The following is a 17,865-nucleotide window of genomic DNA, read 5'->3' as shown; positions in this document are numbered from 1 at the left end:
CGTTTCATGTCTCATTTGCTTTCAGGGAGAAGACCAGAGGTCAAGAACCAGTCTGGACTGAAGAGCAACACAGTGTTCTGCTGTCCCCTACCAGACAGACACGCAGACAGACAGACACGCAGACAGACAGGCAGGCAGACAGACACGCAGACAGACAGGCAGGCGGACAGACAGACACGCAGACAGACAGGCAGGCAGACACGCAGACAGACAGGCAGGCAGACAGACACGCAGACAGACAGGCAGGCGGACGGGTGAGACGCTGCAGGAAAACGGCTTATTTAGCAGCCGGCACTGGCTTTTCCACTGTCAACACTATTGATCCACTGGCATTCTGATCGGACTGGCTGTTCACTCTGATTTATTGTCCACAGGGCGACACACGCACACACGCTCCCTGGTCTCGTCAGGTCCTTTATATAGCCTTGCTCTCTCCTGTGGCCTTGCTCATTAGCATACGACACACAGACTCCTGGGTAACGAAGTCCCATCTGCACAGCTCCACCCCCCCGCTGACACGGCTGCTGTGGTCACCAGAGCCGGCCTGTGTCCACAAGCCCTGGCTGGTGCTGGTGTCATGTCCAATCTGGACACTGCATGCTGATCTGTGTGTGTGTGTGTGTGTGTGAGTAACGTGGTGCGACTGGGACAGACACACTCACCCAGTGAGCAGCGCCTGCAGGGCGAGCATGGAGGACTAGGGTGTGAACAGTCTGCTCTGTCTGAGTCTCAGGAGTGTGTGTGTGTGTGTGTGTGTGTGTGTGTTGGTCTAAAACGTTGTCATTGGTCATCAGTACTGGACAATCTGGACCTGTTATTCAGAAACTGACCAAGATAGATCCACTTCCTGCTGTTCTTCCTGTTACCAAGTATTCCTGCCGCCCTCCTGTCCTGTACCTGTCGCTGTACAGGTTCCCCCAGCCAACTGTCCAATCAGTTTGTGATTCTACCATCCTGTCACTCAGCCATCCTATCAGCATACACCTCCCGCCCCAACCATCCAATCAGCATACACCTCCCGCCCCAACCATCCAATCAGCGTGCAGTGTCCAGCCGTTGGCCCCCGTGGAGGATGAGCGATGCCCCCACCCTGGAGTACGAGCTGCTCTCCCCGGGCACTTCCCTGCCCGGGCCTCGGGGGTCCCCCTCCCTGGGGGGGGACGCGGAGCAGCACACGGCCCTGGCCTTTGTGGGGCTCCTCATGTTGTTCCTGGTCTTCCTGCTTGTGAGGTGCTTCAGGATCCTGCTGGATCCCTACAGCCGCATGCCCTCCTCCTCCTGGAGTACCCACAAGGAGGGACTGGAGAGGGGCCAGTTCGACTACGCGCTGGTGTAGGAGGGGGATGGGGGGGGGGGGGAGGAGTGTGGAGGATCAGGGGTGAGGAGAGGAGGATGGGAGATGGTGGAGTCAGTCGTGTCACATCCCTGGCCCCTCACAGCCCAGCTACTGGGGTTGTTAAACACCTCTCCTGACAGCTTCTGTAATGTTGTACCCTACCAGATGGTCCCACTCACCTGTACGGTGGCCTGTCTAGATCAAACACCTGCTGTCATATTTCTATCTCCAAACAGGAGATGATATGATTTGGTTTACACAAGCAGCTGGCCCTTTAAAGAACCCAACTCGTGGTTATAGCTCTAGAGTTTAGAGTTCTAGCTATGTGTATTTGTGAATGTTAGATGTCTGTGTAACTCTAAAGCCATCTCTGCATTGTATTCCACCTTCCTACATGGTGTCTCGTGTCGTGTTTTTTTCTGATAGCTCTCGTCAGCCTGACAGCCTAGGTGAGTTGTACTGTACCAACTGCAAACCTTTTAGTACAAACCAGAAATGCTTTATTTTTCTATTCCGACTCGAGTTTGGAGTCTCCTTTTGCTAACGTATGCCTTCACTCTGGTTTGAGGCTTTGATTGTTATCTTTGATCTGTGGTGTTAAAACTAGCCTGGGCTTGTAGAAGGGCTGGCCGAAAGAGCAGAGATGTTTTGTGTTTTCAAGATTTGTAAGTAGATATTTTTCCTAACTGCTTTGTTTTTGCCGAGTTGGGTTGTTTCTGTGAAATAAAATGTGTTTTTTCCCCTCTCTCTCTCTCTAATTAGTGTTTGTAATTTCCTGAGTGAGGGCAAGTGTTAGATTGGGGACATTCTTCATCCAGGAGAGATGATCGATAAAACATCCCCCAGATTACTGGCCTTTCATCACCTCAGTGAGGCTGTAATGAACCCTGGAGATCACGGGACTGGGGCAATTAAACACAAACACAGCCAGGTAAAAATATAACCCACAATACTTTTTATTGTCATTTATGTTTTCTGAAGGAGAAAAAAAGTCACAAAATAACCAGTCAATTTGCAGGGATTGTGATTGTGGTCACCCTGATTGATGCAAGCGCCACAGGGGTTAATGTGAACTAACACACTTAAGGCTTTTAAAACAGTGGACATCCTCGCAGATTAGATTTCTAGTGATTCGCGAGGGATCTGGCGGACATTGTGAGATTACAACGATTGTCGTGGCAACCGATAGGTGGTTTTACTGCTACGTCACACTCCGTACTGCACATGCTTTCTAAAAACGTTCAAATGTTTCAGGTTTGACACTGAAGCTAAGATACAGTATACACACATAACATTCTCTTTTTAACATGTAGTGGCAAATAAAAAATAAAAAACAGAGTCAAAACAATAAAGATACGAAGTATACAAAACTCCCATGTTAGACAAAATGGTTATGATATAAATATAGGAGAAGGCCTAGTGACAGTGCTGTAACCATGGATACTCAGAACCAGAGCTGACCACAGCACCATGGATACTATAATGAGATGGGCGCGTGTTTGCGTTGATCCGTATTCTGGTTACCATGTCAACCTCCCAACACTGTACAGAGGCTGACAACATAGAAACACATCCCATAGAATGAACACCAGCTCCTCTGATAGAGGTGAGGCCAGAGCACCAATGAATATCACCCTGACTAGTAATTCTATCGAGTCGTATTTCTACCTCACCCTTGACACCGTTAGCTAGTATTGTGTGCTCTGGACGGACCGTTATTGAGACAGGTACACAGTGGTTATAAAGGCCAGTTCACTCCATCGCTTTGCGCGTCGGACGAGCAACAGAGCGCCGTTTGGAGCATGAGCAGGCCTGGTTCACACTACTGCGCATTTGTACGGACTGTGCGTAGCTTAATTTTTCAATACCGTCCTTAACGTACGACTGCGTTTGACGCCGTACATTTTCTAAATGACAGCGTGCGGGTTTTACCTGGGTAAAAGTTAAAGAAAAAACTTCTATAGCCTAACCAATCAGTTAACACAGATGTTTCACAATTTATGCACATTTCTTTATCAGTAATGTAAAACAACAATTTGGAGCACCAATTTGTAAAACTGCGTGGACAGATCCGCAAAAATATGCTGTAGGATGCTAGCTAGGCTGTTCTGTAGCAGTCTCAGGCAACCACCCACGTCACGACCGGTTCGCTAACACCAGCTTCACCGAACCAACTCGTTTGAACACGCTAGGCCTTTCGGGAGCTTACAAGTTATTTGGTTTGTCAGCCTGGTGTTCATGAGAACGTACATCAGAAAATCAATCTACATTTCACTTAAAAATATACAATTTAATTTTCAAGAAGCGAGTTTGATAATATTGGTTTTCAGCATCGAGACATTACAAAAGACAAACACCAAACGAGAAAAAAAACTAAACGTCACTTTTGCAATCGAGATTCAAGACTGCATTTCCTTTGTACAGCGAAAGAGATGGAATTAACTAGCACCTTTTTCTTCTCTTTGAGAAAAAAAACATTGACAGTTGACCTGAAGGATTACCTGTCTGTAGTGAGGTCTGCTGTTCACCCCTGTGTGTGTGTGTGTATGTGTGTGTATGTGTGTGTGTGTATAAATATCCCAACCTTCAATAACTGACCAGACTTAAGTGTACCATGTTATAGTGGATTAGATATTTACTCCAGCTGCGCTCTCCTGGGTGGGTGTTGGTTAACCCAGGAGTCATAGGATTCGAACCCCGAGTCAGCGCACCAGGTAACAGCAGTGATATGAAACTGGCTGACTGGGGTTGAACCAAAGAACAGGGTTCACTGTGTGTCAGAGTCCCTTGTTTTAGTTCGAAGAGCAGTTTTAGTGCCTGATCGAACTTAAGCACCCTAAAAATGTCCCGTATGAGGAAGAGAATGTTTGATCTTAACCACTAAGCTGCTGTCTGAATCCTCACATCCTAATCATTACATTCATTCCTTTGGCAGATTTTACCCAGAGCAACATACAGGAGGATTTGAACCTGTAATCTCCTTATCTGCAGTTAAATGCTGTAACCGCTAAGCTATACCCATCCCAACCACCCCCTAAACTACCACCCTCACTGCAGGTGCATAAGATCGGGTCCTGTGGCTTAGGAGGTGGCTGGGGTGCTCTGAGGGGCGCTGGCGCCCTCTACTGTTAGGAAGAGGTACTACAACAGATCTGCAAACCCATGAGGTAATGGATGACAGCGCTCACACACACACACACACACCAGGGAATCCCTGCCTGTCACTGCTTAACGATGACGGGTTGGAACACGTCCCTAGATTGTCTTAAAATGCTAAACCTGAAACTTTGTGTAAATTTTGCAGTCCTTCGTGTGAACATTTTCAAACAGTACAAATACGTTAAAATGACATGTCACAAAAAAAATTATATACTGAGCAGAGTGGGGAAAAACACAAACGTTTGACTTTCTCTCCCCACAACATGTGATTGGCCGGAGGAGATGGGGGCTTTGGACGACCCAGTGTTGCCAAGGTTACCAATACCACACTGGGTTACTACATTGGGGGAGAGAGGTGTGTGTGTAGGGGGGGTGGGGTGGATGTCGTTGGGATGAGAAATACAAAAACCATAAACAAAACAAAACAACAAGGTCAACAACTTATTAGATTGGGAGCTGGGGAGGTTTCAGTCTTAGCCCCTACCCAGGTTACTGTGTGTGTGTGTGTGTGTGTGTGTGTGTGTGGGGGGGGGGGGGGCATGGGTGGAGGAGGAGGGGGATCGTGGGTGGGGGAGAGAGGGATCAGGTGAGGGGCAGCTCAGTGCAGGTGGATGTCGAGCTTGATGCGGAGGGCGTCTCCGATCTCCCCCAGCAGGTAATCCTCATCGTGCTCCGCCTCCATCTCTCTCAGGCGCCGCGGCCCGAACAGCGGCACGCTGGCGATCTCCAGGCGATACGAGCCGGCCGCCGGAACCTTCCGGCCCAGACGCAGGACGCTGGTCCCATCTCGCCGCTCCGTCAGCCGGAAGTGCTCGGCCTGGTTGCCGCGGGTGATGACGTAGCGGATGTGGCGCTCCAGGGGCTGCAGGGCCGGGAGGAGCTCCAGCAGGGGCTGCTGCTGCAGCAGGGAGGACACACTCAGGTTCATGGGGATGGAGGACTGGATGTCCACGCTGGCCATGCTCACGTCCTGGGGGGAGAGAGGGGAGGGGGGAAGGAGAGGAGGTGAGGACACTGTGGAGGTGGGAGGGGCAAGATGAGAGTTGAAAGGAAGAGAGATGCAGGGAGGGGGAGAGAGAGAGCTGTACCTGGTTGAGCTCGTTCTCCCCGGCATGGCGCCGGTGGCGTGCGTTCTTGCTGGCGTCTCCGTTGATCTTGCACTCGTAGCACGCCTCAGGAGACAGGCTGTCCTCACCATCACCCTCACCCTCACCCCCAAACTGGCCCTGGAAGCCGGCCCCTGTTATACAGTGTCTGCACACACACACACACACACACACAGACGTGATGATGTGTCCTGATCCATGTGTCCTTGAGAGAGAGCGTGTGTGTGTGTGTGCCTCACCCCTGCCCCGCCCGGTAGTAGCCCCCAGGACAGCCACACAGGTATCCCCCGTCAGTGTTGGAGCACCCGAAGCTGCAGGGGTTGTTGCCTTGGGAACACTCGTTGACGTCCTGGCAACCACCCGCGCCCTGCTCAAAGTCGAAGCCGGACGGACACACACACTTGAAGCTGCCCAGCGTGTTGTAGCACGACGCAGAGCCACACATGCTCCCTCCAGAACACTCGTTCTCATCTGAGGGAGAGAGAGGAGTCAGGGTTGTGTTAGGGTTAGGGTTGTGGTCGTGGTCAGGGTTGTGGTTGTGGTCAGGGTTGTGGTCAGGGTTGTGGTTGTGGTCAGGGTTGTGGGCTGTACTCACCCACACACTGGTTCCACTGGTAGTGCTGTACGTATCCCTGGGGGCAGCCGCAGCGGAACCCTCCCAGCATGTTCTGACAGCCATGCTGGCAGCGGTGGTTAGAGCCACACTCATCCACATCTAAACAGGAAACACGTTAGAGCCACATGATGGAAAGAGGCTACTGGTGCATTGATGGAACAGTTTAAGCCAAATGTTTGTCAGTATAGGCGTGTTGACCTGCTGTGCTGCGCTGCACTATGTCATGTACACATGTATGTTTAGGTGATCAGATTCAACCCCGCCACTAAGCTCAGAAAGGTTATTCTCTAGTATGTGGGACCACTGGCGTTTGAACCTGTGTTCGTAGGTGATATTGTGGATTATGTCTTTGTACATTTTTCTTGTACTTCTGTTTTACTGTTTGTGTTTTGGACCGTGTCCTGAATAAAAAGGTTATTGATTGATTGATTTGATTAATTCACCTTCACAGACACGCCATTTAGCCTTACTATACATAAGGGGGAACTAATATATTCAAATATATATATCTTAAAAGTAATCTGTTCAAATTGTATATTATCAATTCATAATTTGACAATTAAAAGACGATTTTTTCTGAAATAAACCTTTCAACCTGGCCTATTCAGTTTGTGTTGGAATGTGAAGTTAAATGAAAAAATCCCCGTTTGACACCCTATCAGAATGTTTCTGCATCAGTTGTTGCGAGGAAAAATGCTACGCAGCTCTCTCAGCTAATTTCCATTGACAGTAAATTGACCAATCATATCTTCCCTCTAAATTGGTGGGCTTTGTTATCGCTAACTTTGTGACAAGTTGTGGGGAACGCGATCACGAGCTAATAAACTAGCTAACGTAACGTTAGCTTGTTCGTTCACTTCACAATGGAAGCCGCGAGTAACGTTCCCGCTTGTGAGGACGACATTGTTTCTCATTTGTTATATACGCCGTTTTCAAGGTTAACTTTTGATGAGAAGGTGGAGTTCATTGGCAAAGGAAGACCTACACCAGAAAACCAAAGCTCATCAAAGGTAAGCCATGTTACTTAAAAACCTTTCGGCTGCCGTGCCAACTGATTTTATTCCTGGCTGCCGTGCCACTGTTTTGTAGCCCTAGCCTAGCCTATATGTTATAGTGTTTGTTATAGTGTGCAGAATGACGGGTCAATCTCTAGGCTAAATGTATCAACGCCACGTCATTAAGCACAATTACCGTAAATAGTGCCGCAAAGGCTGTCTCAAATAGTGCGTACTGACCAACACATTTTCATGTCGACCTAACGTTGTGTCGCCGCTGTATCGTGTTTTTTCCGACGAGTAATTGGTGTTAGAGGGCCAACGGTTTGCTACTGTTATTCATACACATTCACAGAAACACATTTTTACCAACATTTAGCCTTACTATTCAGCTGTGTATGAGTGTGTGTGTGTGTGTGTGTATGTGTGTGTGCGCGTGTGTGTGTATTGTCCTCACCCTCACACTCCAGTCTGGTGGTGTCCAGGGAGAAGCCTTTAGAGCACTCACAGTTGAAGCTCCCAGGTGTGTTGAGACATGAAGCACGAGACCCACACACACTGTTCTGCCCCGCACACTCGTTGTTGTCTACACACACACACACACACACACACACACACACTCATGGTTATGGACCTCGCTCACCATATCAGACAAGTGTTCTTACTTTATACGACACATCAGTCACTGTAATCATACTTCACACAGTTTGTAATTATAACATCTTGACACCATGTTTGATTTCACGGCTGGTGACCGTGGTGGTCGTGGTGGTGTGAGGCGTGTTGCCCACCGATGCAGGCGGTCTGGTGTTGGGTGAACCCTGGAGGACACTTGCAGGTGAAGCCTCCGATGGTGTTGACACACAGGAACTGGCAGTTATGCTGCTTGGAAGAACACTCATCCAGATCTGTGGAAGGGAGGAATGAATACATGAGGGAATGATGGGACATACGAGTGAATCGTGGTTTAAGGTTTATGAATACATGAGGGAATGGATGGACAGGTGAGGGTTTAGGTGCCGTTCTAAGGGGTGTGTGTGTGTATCTGCTGGATTCTCTGATTGGTTGGTTTCCTGCGAGGTGACTCACCTTTGCAGGTCTTGCCGTCAGGCTGCAGGGTGTAACCTCGCGGACACGAACACAGGAAGCTGCCCTCTGTGTTCTTACACAGGAAGTTACACGGCTTGGGAGACTGCGAGCACTCGTCCATGTCTGACAGGAAACAGGAAGTAAAGATTAGAATATCCTGATACATATCTGATCATCAGAGAGAGAGAGAGAACAAAACAGAGACAGACAGGCAGGCAGAGAGACAGGTAGACAGAGAGACAGGCAGGCAGAGAGACAGACAGGCAGGCAGGCAGAGAGAGAGAGAGAGAGAGAGACAGGCAGAGAGACAGGCAGAGAAACAGGCAGGCAGGCAGAGAGAGAGAGACAGGCAGAGAGACAGGCAGAGAGACAGGCAGAGAGACAGGCAGAGAGACAGGCAGAGAGACAGGCAGAGAGACAGGCAGAGAGACAGGCAGAGAGACAGGCAGAGAGACAGGCAGAGAGACAGGCAGGCTGGTACCGATGCAGGCAGTGCCGGTGTAGTCCGTGGAGTATCCAGTGTTGCAGTGACAACGGAAGGAGCCGATGGTGTTGATACACTGTCCGTTCTTGCATAGGTCTGGCATCACCTGACACTCATTAATGTCTGTGGGGGAGGGGAGAGGGGTTAGAACAGTAACACACACAGTACAGTACACTACACACACACACACCCAGTCCCCCCCTCACCTCTGCCGTCGGTGGTGTACCCAGGCCCCAGGGGGCACATCTTCTTGTAGAGCACGGTTCCTGGTAAGGGGCAAAGCTCACACTGCGGGCCCCAGCCGCGCCCCACGTTACAGCAGCACTCAGACTTGGTGACGCTCCGCCGGTTGGTGGACGACTGCTGGCACATGGTCTGCAGGACCTCGCTGAAGCAGAAGCCCTGCCGGTTATCTGCAGCACAGGACACACACGTTAACATGGCTGGGTCTGGACAAGTGTTTTCATCTGAAAGTCACGCACACTGCATGTAGAAACCAGGAATTAAACACTTCTGGTATTCATGACTGTGTATGCTACGTGTGTGTACTGTGTGTAGGTGTTAGTGTGTATGTTAGGTGTGTGTGTATGGTAGGTGTGTGTGTGGTAGGTGTGTGTGTATGGTAGGTGTGTGTGTGTATGATAGAGGTGTGGTAGAGGTGTGTGTATGATAGAGGTGTGTGTGTATGATAGAGGTGTGTGTATGATAGAGGTGTGGTAGAGGTGTGTGTATGGGAGGTGTGTGTGTGTATGGTGTGTGTGTGTGTATGGTGTGTGTGTGTGTATGGTAGGTGTGTGTGTGTGTGTATGGTAGGTGTGTGTGTATGGTAGGTGTGTGTGTGTATGGTAGGTGTGTGTGTATGGTAGGTGTGTGTGTATGGTAGAGGTGTGTGTGTATGGTAGAGGTGTGTGTGTATGGTAGAGGTGTGTGTATGGTAGAGGTGTGTGTGTATGGTAGGTGTGTGTGTGTGTATGGTAGAGGTGTGTGTGTATGGTAGAGGTGTGTGTGTATGGTAGGTGTGTGTGTATGGTAGAGGTGTGTGTGTCTTGGCTGTGTTCTCACCGATGCACTCCGTCCCAGTGGAGCTTGCTTCGAAGCCCTCGTTGCAGGCACAGCGGTAGCTACCCACCAGGTTCACACAGCGGCCGTTTTTACAGATCCCCGGCTTGGCCCGACACTCATTCAGGTCTGGACAGGGTTATCAAGAAGAACAAGTTATTATAAACATGAGGTCATGACATGAACAGAAAACATGAACATGACAGATTCAACCTGAGCTAGAACCGTGTGGCTATGCATGCATGTGTGTGTGTGTGTGACTCACCCATACACCCTTCTCCATCAGGTCTTCGCTGCATGCCCGGGGGGCAGATACACATGAAGGTACCTATCAAGTTCTTACAACTCATCCCCTTCGACTCACAATCATCCAGTCCCTCAGAGCATTCATCCTGGTCTGTGGGGGGGGGGGGGGGGAGTTAGGTTAATGAAGAAAAGAGATCAAATGAAAGACATCCCTCTGTTTTGGACGGAGCCGCCCTCACCTCGACACATGCGCTGGTCATCTCGCAGCACGTATCCAGATGGGCACATGCACTCGTACGCTCCGAAGGTGTTGACACAGCGGAACGCACACAGCAGGGGGTTCAGGGAGCACTCGTTTATATCTGGGGGGAAGGGGGGGGGGGGGGGACGACGACAACATGTTATGTGCTGTCATTTTCGGATTATAAAACACGCCTTTTGTCGCATTTTTTGACCCCGCGGTTTATATAACAGTGCAGCTAATCTATGGATTTTTACAGCTAACATTTAATACATGGGAGCTTCCTCAAGCAGCCATCTCTTTCTAATTACATATGGTAATTAAACATTAAAACACCTGCGGTTTATAGTCCAGTGCGACTTGTGTATATATATATATAATATTACGGTATATACACATGCAGGATGTTAAGTGAGAGTCTTCAACTTAATTCCATTACTTCAACTTAAGTTATTCCATTAAGAGGTCAAAATTAACTGTGTGTGTGTGTGTGTACGGACCTTCACAGGTCATCATGGGTCCGGGTTCAAAGCCCTCTTGGCAGGAGCACTCGAACCCTCCCACCACGTTGGTGCAGGTTCCATTCCCACAAGGGTTCCCTATGTTGCACTCGTCAATATCTGGAGGGGGGAGTGAGGGAGAGAGAGAGAGAGAAGGTCCAGTTATACCATTCCTTTGAACATACACCAACATCTTACCTGAGCCCAGGTGAAACCCAGGTGAGCCAGGTCAGAGGTCAGGGGTCACTCACCGACACAGTTGACCCCGGTGAAGTCCAGGTCATATCCAAAGGGACACTCGCAGCGGAACGAGCCGTCCGTGTTGATACACAAACCGTTCTGACAGATACCTGGGTTATCCAGACACTCATTCATGTCTGGGAGGGAGGGAGGGATTACAAAACGGTAGAGAACAGTAGTTAAGCTCTGGATTGTGCAGAGTACAGTAGACTTTAAGTGCAGAGTACAGTAACAGTAGAGTGGTGTCTCACCCTCTCGAGTGTCTCCCAGCCCAGGGAGAGCTCCATGGCCGTAGGGACAGAGGCTGTCGAAGGCTGCTGCTCTCCCAGAGAGGACAACACATCAGGACGGGGGCAATACATGAACGTGTGTGTGTGTGTGTGTGTGTGAGCGCTCCTCACCCTCTCTCTCGTTGGGGCAGAGCTCACAGGGGTCCCCCCAGCCCTCCCCAGGCATCTTGCTGCAGCAGCACTTGGCCTTGGTGGTGTTGTAGGCCTTGGGCACCGAACACTTCCCCGCCTCGAAGCGCGTGAAGCAGAAGCTCTCCCTGGTGTCTGACCACAGCAACACACATCACATCCCCTCTCTCTGGTGTCTGACCACAGCAACATACATCACATCCCCTCTCCCTGCTGTCTGACCACAGCAACAGACATCACATCCCCTCTCCCTGCTGTCTGACTACAGCAACAGACATCACATCCCCTCTCCCTGCTGTCTGACTACAGCAACACACATCACATCCCCTGTCTCTGGTGTCTGACTACAGCAACACACATCACATCCCCTCTCCCTGCTGTCTGACCACAGCAACACACATCACATCCCGCCTTGGAGAACTAGCGCACACATCTACATGACACGTGACTCTGACTGGGACATATAACTGTTACTCTGCGGTTACTGTGACATGAAACACACTGTTATAGGATCCTGTTTGTTATGTTTTACTGTTGAATGTGTCTCACCGAAGCAGCGTCGTCCGTTGTCTGACAGCACGAAGCCAGGCTGACACCTGCACTGGAAGCTCCCAGGGGTGTTAGTGCATGTGCCAAACTGACAGGTGTTAGGCTCCGCCTCACACTCGTTAATATCTGAGGAGAGAGAGGGCGTGTGTGTTGGGTTCCTGTAACACACTCTTTCATATCCGGGGAGGGGAGTGTGTGTGTGTGTGTGTACCTAAGCACTGGTCGTTGTCCACCTCAAAGCCAGGAGGGCAGATGCACCGGAAGGATCCGTCCAGGTTCTGGCACGTTCCAGGGAAGCAGGTGCCAGGCAGGCTGACACACTCGTTAATATCTGAGGAACATCACACACAGTTACACAGCTGCAGACAGTCACTGTCACACACACACAGTCACACACAGTCACACACAGTCACACACAGTCACACACAGTCACACACAGTCACACACAGTCACACACACACAGAGCAGGGGCAGGTTGACTCACCGACACAGTTCTTGCCGTCTGGAGAGAGCTCGTAGCCCTCCTGACAGAGGCACTGGAAGGAGCCCAGGCTGTTGATGCACTGGCCGTTCCTGCACACCTGCACCTGGCCGCCCAGGTAGTTGCACTCGTCTATGTCTGCACATGGGGGGGGGGGGGAGGTCAACATCATAATAATAAGTTTATAAAAAAATAAGTTAACTTATGACGTAGGAGGGCCTCTCTGCTATCCTAAACCCCCAGCATCAACATCAGTAAACGCAACAACTTTATCACCCTCCCTCCCTCCCTCCCTCCCTCCCTCCCTCCCTCCCTCCCTCCCTCCCTCCCTCCCTCCCTCCCTCCCTCCCTCCCTCCCTCCCTCCCTCCCTCCCTCCCCTCCCTACCTACCTACCTACCTACCTACCCTCCCTCCCTCCCTCCCTCCCCCCTCCTGTACCTACCCTCCCTCCCTCCCTCCCTCCCTACCCTCCCTCCCTCCCTCCCTCCCTCCCACCCTCCCTCCCTCCCTCCCTCCCTACCTACCTACCTACCTACCTACCCTCCCTCCCTCCCTCCCCAACCCCTCCCTCCCCAACCCCTCCCTCCCTCCCCACCCCCTCCCTCCCCAACCCCTCCCTCCCTCCCTCCCTCCCTCCCTACCTACCTACCTACCTACCTACCTACCTACCTACCTACCTACCTACCTACCTACCCTCCCTCCCTCCCTCCCTCCCTCCCTCCCTCCCTCCCTCCCTCCCTCCCCCCTCCTGTACCTACCCATGCAGTCGTTGTTGTGTGTGAGCTGGAACCCGGGGAGGCAGAGACAGTTGTAGGAGCCCACCGTGTTCTTACACGTCCCGTTACCACAGGGCTGACGGTCACACTCATCAATGTCTGACGCACACACAAGAACACACACACACACAGAGGAAAACACGGGACGGGACAAATTCATTGACTGGATAGCTATGTCAGACTGATGACAGCTGTATAGATGAGCTACTGGTAGTGAGATAACTGCATGACTGTGTGTCAGCTCCTACCCATGCACATGGTTTGGCTGGCGGTGGCCTTGAAGCCGTTGTGACAGAGACAGCGGTAGCTGCCCTGGGTGTCGATGCACTCCCCATGACTGCACACGTTAGGGGTCTCCTGGCACTCGTTACGGTCTACACACACACACACACACACACACAGACACACAAAGACACAAAAGAGAAATATTAAGAATGACCAGATCACACACACACTTGAATGTAACATCACCTAAAACAAACAAAACTCAGTCTGCTCCTAGTCCCGCCCCCCCTCCTGCTGAGAGATGGTCTGTCCCGGCAGGCCTGTGGACCAGGCCGGACTCACCCACACACGCCCCGCTGGGGGACAGCTTGAAGCCGGGAGAACACTCGCAGCGGTAGCTGCCTGGGATGTTGATACAGCTGGCGTCTCTCTGGCACAGGTTGTCTCCACTGTTACACTCATCAATATCTGGAGGGGAGGAGGAGGAGGAGAGGGGAGGAGGAGGAGGAGGAGGAGGAGGGGAGGAGGAGGAGAGGAGAGGAGAGGAGGAGGGGGAGGATAGGGGAGGAGAGGGGAAGGAGGAGGAGGGGAGGAGAGGGAAGGAGAGGAGAGGGGGGAGGAGAGGGGAAGAGGAGGGGAGGAGAGGGAAGGAGAGGAGAGGGGAGGAGGAGGAGAGGGGAGGAGAGGGGAAGGAGGAGGAGGGGAGGAGGAGGAGGGGGAGGATAGGGGAGGAGAGGGGAGGAGAGGGGAAGGAGGAGGAGGGAAGGAGAGGAGAGGGGAGGAGGAGGAGAGGGGAGGAGAGGGGAAGGAGGAGGAGAGGGAAGGGGAGGAGAGGGAAGGAGAGGGCAGATGGGGTGGGGGGGATGGAGGAGGGAGGTGGAGGGTTAGTCAGTAGCCTCAGAACTGTGAGAGGGGGCCATGGCTGTGTTTACGGTGAGTGAGTGTGTGTGTGTGTGTGACCTACCTTCACAGATGAGCAGGATGTTGTTGTAGCTGAAGCCCATAGGACACTCGCAGCGGAAGCTGCCGATCTGGTTGATACACACTCCGTTAGCACAGATCCCCGGGATCTCCCTGCACTCGTCAATATCTGCAGGAACAAGCACACCATAAGCACTGTTCACCATGTTATTCACATGTTCTCCATGTTATTCACATGTTCTCCATGTTATTCACTGAGCAGAAGCCAGGTACAAAGCCTGCATGTAGACAGCTCAGGATCAGAGGAGCTTCTAGCAGGAGGTTCGAACAGTGTTTTGACCAGAAATGACAACATCTCAGCACAGCGCAGAACCAACTTCATCCACATCCAGCCATGCCAGTGTGGTGACCTGTGAGCTGTGAGCTTACCGATGGGCTTGCCCGTGTGGATGTCTATGATGAAGCCAGGAGCCTGGTTCCCACACAGCAGCTGGTACTCAGCTGGAGGGAGAGAGATGACATGACATGAGCATCTGTCTGTGTCTGTCTGTCTGTCTGTGTGTCTGCTCACAGGTGTGGGGCAGTGTGTGTGTGTGTCTGTCTGTGTGTGTCTGCTCACAGGTGTGGGGCAGTGTGTGTGTGTGTCTGTCTGTGTGTGTCTGCTCACAGGTGTGGGGCAGTGTGTGTGTGTGTCTGTCTGTGTGTGTCTGCTCACAGGTGTGGGGCAGTGTGTGTCTGTCTGTCTGTCTGTCTGCTCACAGGTGTGGGGCAGTGTGTGTGTGTGTCTGTCTGTGTGTGTCTGCTCACAGGTGTGGGGCAGTGTGTGTCTGTCTGTCTGTCTGTGTGTCTGCTCACAGGTGTGGGGCAGTGTGTGTGTGTCTGTCTGTGTGTGTCTGCTCACAGGTGTGGGGCAGTGTGTGTCTGTCTGTCTGTGTGTCTGCTCACAGGTGTGGGGCAGTGTGTGTGTGTCTGTCTGTGTGTGTCTGCTCACAGGTGTGGGGCAGTGTGTGTGTGTGTGTCTGCTCACAGGTGTGGGGCAGTGTGTGTGTGTGTGTCTGCTCACAGGTGGCAGGTGTGGGGCAGTGTGTGTGTCTGCTCACAGGTGGCAGGTGTGGGACAGTGTGTGTGTGTGTGTGTGTGTGTGTCTGCTCACAGGTGGCAGGTGTGGGACAGGCCTCGCAGGGTTTGTTCCAGGCCTTGCCCACATTGTAGGCACAGCAGCACATCTTCTTGGTCATGTTGAAGGACAGCTCGTTCTCACACGTGTCGTTGAAGTGGCGGTAGCACACGCTCTTCCTCATGTCTGCAACAACCAATCCATCACACGCTGCGTACTGCATGACCCCTGACCCCAGAGTGTTACCCCTGACCCCAGACTGTGACCCCTTGCCTTAGCGTGTGACCCCTGACCTACTCACCCATGCAGTTGTTCCCCCCGTTGACCTGCATGTACTCAGGCGGGCACACACACGTGTAGTTCCCCAGGGTGTTGTAGCAGGTTCCTGGACCACAGATCCCGATGTGGGCCGTGCACTCGTCGATGTCTACACAGAGAGAGACAGACAGAGAGACAGACAGAGAGACAGACAGAGAGACAGACAGAGAGACAGACAGAGAGACAGACAGAGAGACAGACAGAGAGACAGACAGAGAGACAGACAGAGAGACAGACAGAGAGACAGACAGAGAGACAGACAGAGAGACAGACACACAGAGAGACAGACAGAGAGACAGACAGACAGACAGAGAGAGTGAGGTTTGGTGCTGCAGATGTGTGCAGGGTGCGTAGCGCTGGAGTACCTGTCTTACCTTCACAGATGCGGGTCTCCTCGTTGAGGTAGTATCCTGCTGGACACTCACACTGGAAGCTGCCGAACGTGTTGACACAGTTCCCCCCCTGGCACAGCCCCGGAAGCTCCTGGCACTCATCTATGTCTGAAGAGCACAGATTACAGCAGATTACACCAGGCTGGATTACATGAGATTACAAGCAGGGACACACCAATTAGCTCAGATTGCAATTCAATTGTTTGTGTTTTATTGTATATTTTGTTGATCAGAATAGTAGCTCTTTAAAATACTAGATTAGGGCAGATTCTTACCCTCCAGGATGACTGTGATGGGGTTGGGTCTGAATCCTTCTCCTCCAGGACACAGGGTCTTGTACTCCGCTGCAGACACAACACACCACATCCTCAGTGATCACACCACATCCTCAGTGATCACACCACATCCTCAGTGATCACACCACATCCTCAGTGATCACACCACATCCTCAGTGATCACACCACATCCTCAGTGATCACACCACATCCTCAGTGATCACATGACAGAGTCGTTGCTGTACGTACTGGAGTTGACGGCAGGGCACAGTTCGCAGGGGTTTCCCCAGGCTCCGCCCAGAGAGCAGCAGCAGGAGGCTCGGGTCACGCCCACGCCAATCTCAGCGCTGCACGAGATGCCCCCGTCGCCACGCGCCAGCGTATCCAGGAAACAGTTGCCGACGCGCACGTCTGGGGGAGGAAGGGGAGGAGTCACGTGGTTATTCCTCACACTGGAAGAACTGTTTAATCGGCTTGAGGGGTTCCAGAACACAGCTGTGATTGGCTAAAGGGTTCCGTAACACGACTGTGATTGGTTCAAGGGTTCCGTAACACGACTGTGATTGGTTCAAGGGTTCCATAACACAGCTGTGATTGGCTTAAGGGTTCCATAACACAGCTGTGATTGGCTAAAGGGTTCTGGAACTCGGGGCTATGATTAGGGTAGTCTGAGAGCTCAAAGAGACACTGTGGTAAACAGGAACAGGAAAAGGAAACAGCTTCCTGTGTGTGGGTCCAGCTGTGTAAAGCTCAGGCAAGGTGTTCTGGGCTGGTGTTCTGGGCTGGTGCTCAGGGCAGGTGTTCTGGGCTGGTGTTCTGGGCTGGTGCTCTGGGCTGGTGCTCTGGGCTGGTGCTCTGGGCTGGTGCTCTGGGCTGGGCACACTTACCCACACAGCCCACTCCAGTGGGGTTGAGCTCAAAGTCAGGGGGGCAGTTACACAGGTAGCTGCCCGGGGTGTTCACACACAGGCCGTTGATGCAGTTCACAGGGTCCGCACACTCATTGATGTCTGGAACACACACAGACACACACACACTAAGTTGATAGGCTACACATGGGTTACCAGGTTTAGTGTCGATACACATGGGTTTCCAGGTTTGGTTAGTGCTGGGACGCTCTGACCCAGGATCGGCGGGACAGCAGGACTCACCAGTACAGTTCCCTCCGCTGCGGTCCAGCTCGTAACCGTCGTCACACACACACCGGAACATCCCCGGAAGGTTCTGGCACGTTCCGAACACACAGATGTTCTGGAAGTTACACTCATCGATGTCTGAGGAGAGGGGAGAGAGAGGAGAGAAGAGAGAGGAGAGAGGAGA

General features: G+C 51.8%; 3 protein-coding genes and 1 long non-coding RNA gene across 4 annotated transcripts in view; 3 read left to right on the top strand and 1 right to left on the bottom strand.

Annotated features, from left to right (window-relative positions):
- The first annotated feature begins 213 nt into the window (after positions 1–213).
- ctxn1 (cortexin 1) lies at positions 214–1,336 on the top strand. Its single transcript, XM_084676169.1, has one exon. It carries the CDS (start codon positions 1,073–1,075, stop codon positions 1,334–1,336), a length of 264 nt encoding a protein of 87 aa, XP_084532295.1. The 5' UTR covers positions 214–1,072.
- Positions 1,337–2,861: 1,525 nt separating this feature from the next.
- On the top strand, positions 2,862–5,430 carry LOC146254261 (uncharacterized). The gene is made up of 3 exons (XR_014731440.1): positions 2,862–2,942; positions 4,272–4,503; positions 5,187–5,430. It is a non-coding gene; the product is annotated as an uncharacterized LOC146254261 (long non-coding RNA).
- The window catches only part of fbn3 (fibrillin 3), a 49,345-nt gene continuing 36,518 nt past the window's right edge, over positions 5,039–17,865 (bottom strand). The window contains exons 35-65 of the mRNA XM_084675583.1: positions 17,697–17,819; positions 17,433–17,555; positions 16,795–16,956; positions 16,546–16,614; positions 16,253–16,378; positions 15,862–15,987; positions 15,597–15,746; positions 14,873–14,944; positions 14,487–14,612; positions 13,865–13,990; positions 13,546–13,671; positions 13,280–13,396; positions 12,524–12,658; positions 12,251–12,370; positions 12,040–12,165; positions 11,473–11,625; positions 11,323–11,388; positions 11,083–11,208; positions 10,832–10,951; positions 10,330–10,452; positions 10,110–10,241; positions 9,848–9,973; positions 8,992–9,198; positions 8,783–8,908; positions 8,302–8,424; positions 8,004–8,120; positions 7,670–7,798; positions 6,197–6,316; positions 5,841–6,072; positions 5,584–5,749; positions 5,039–5,465 (exon numbers count right to left, since the gene is read on the bottom strand). Of these exons, the coding sequence (XP_084531709.1) occupies positions 5,094–5,465; positions 5,584–5,749; positions 5,841–6,072; positions 6,197–6,316; positions 7,670–7,798; positions 8,004–8,120; positions 8,302–8,424; positions 8,783–8,908; positions 8,992–9,198; positions 9,848–9,973; positions 10,110–10,241; positions 10,330–10,452; positions 10,832–10,951; positions 11,083–11,208; positions 11,323–11,388; positions 11,473–11,625; positions 12,040–12,165; positions 12,251–12,370; positions 12,524–12,658; positions 13,280–13,396; positions 13,546–13,671; positions 13,865–13,990; positions 14,487–14,612; positions 14,873–14,944; positions 15,597–15,746; positions 15,862–15,987; positions 16,253–16,378; positions 16,546–16,614; positions 16,795–16,956; positions 17,433–17,555; positions 17,697–17,819 (4,265 nt within the window). The 3' untranslated portion in view covers positions 5,039–5,093. The remainder of the gene's footprint in view (positions 5,466–5,583; positions 5,750–5,840; positions 6,073–6,196; positions 6,317–7,669; positions 7,799–8,003; positions 8,121–8,301; positions 8,425–8,782; positions 8,909–8,991; positions 9,199–9,847; positions 9,974–10,109; positions 10,242–10,329; positions 10,453–10,831; positions 10,952–11,082; positions 11,209–11,322; positions 11,389–11,472; positions 11,626–12,039; positions 12,166–12,250; positions 12,371–12,523; positions 12,659–13,279; positions 13,397–13,545; positions 13,672–13,864; positions 13,991–14,486; positions 14,613–14,872; positions 14,945–15,596; positions 15,747–15,861; positions 15,988–16,252; positions 16,379–16,545; positions 16,615–16,794; positions 16,957–17,432; positions 17,556–17,696; positions 17,820–17,865) is intronic.
- The window catches only part of cers4a (ceramide synthase 4a), a 72,496-nt gene continuing 61,589 nt past the window's right edge, over positions 6,959–17,865 (top strand). Inside the window, exon 1 of the mRNA XM_084675579.1 lies at positions 6,959–7,227. Within this exon, the coding sequence (XP_084531705.1) occupies positions 7,166–7,227 (62 nt within the window). The 5' untranslated portion in view covers positions 6,959–7,165. The remainder of the gene's footprint in view (positions 7,228–17,865) is intronic.

Source organism: Hypomesus nipponensis, chromosome 16, assembly GCF_054491055.1.
Source record: "Hypomesus nipponensis isolate SF chromosome 16, ASM5449105v1, whole genome shotgun sequence".
Lineage (NCBI taxonomy): Eukaryota > Metazoa > Chordata > Actinopteri > Osmeriformes > Osmeridae > Hypomesus > Hypomesus nipponensis.
The sequence above is the reverse complement of the archived record's forward strand: the minus strand, read 5'-3'. Positions and strand labels throughout refer to the sequence as shown.

Coding starts and splice junctions, on each gene's coding strand:
- ctxn1 (XM_084676169.1), top strand. CDS start 1,073: ATGAGCGATGCCCCCACCCTGGAGTACGAGCTGCTCTCCCCGGGCACT.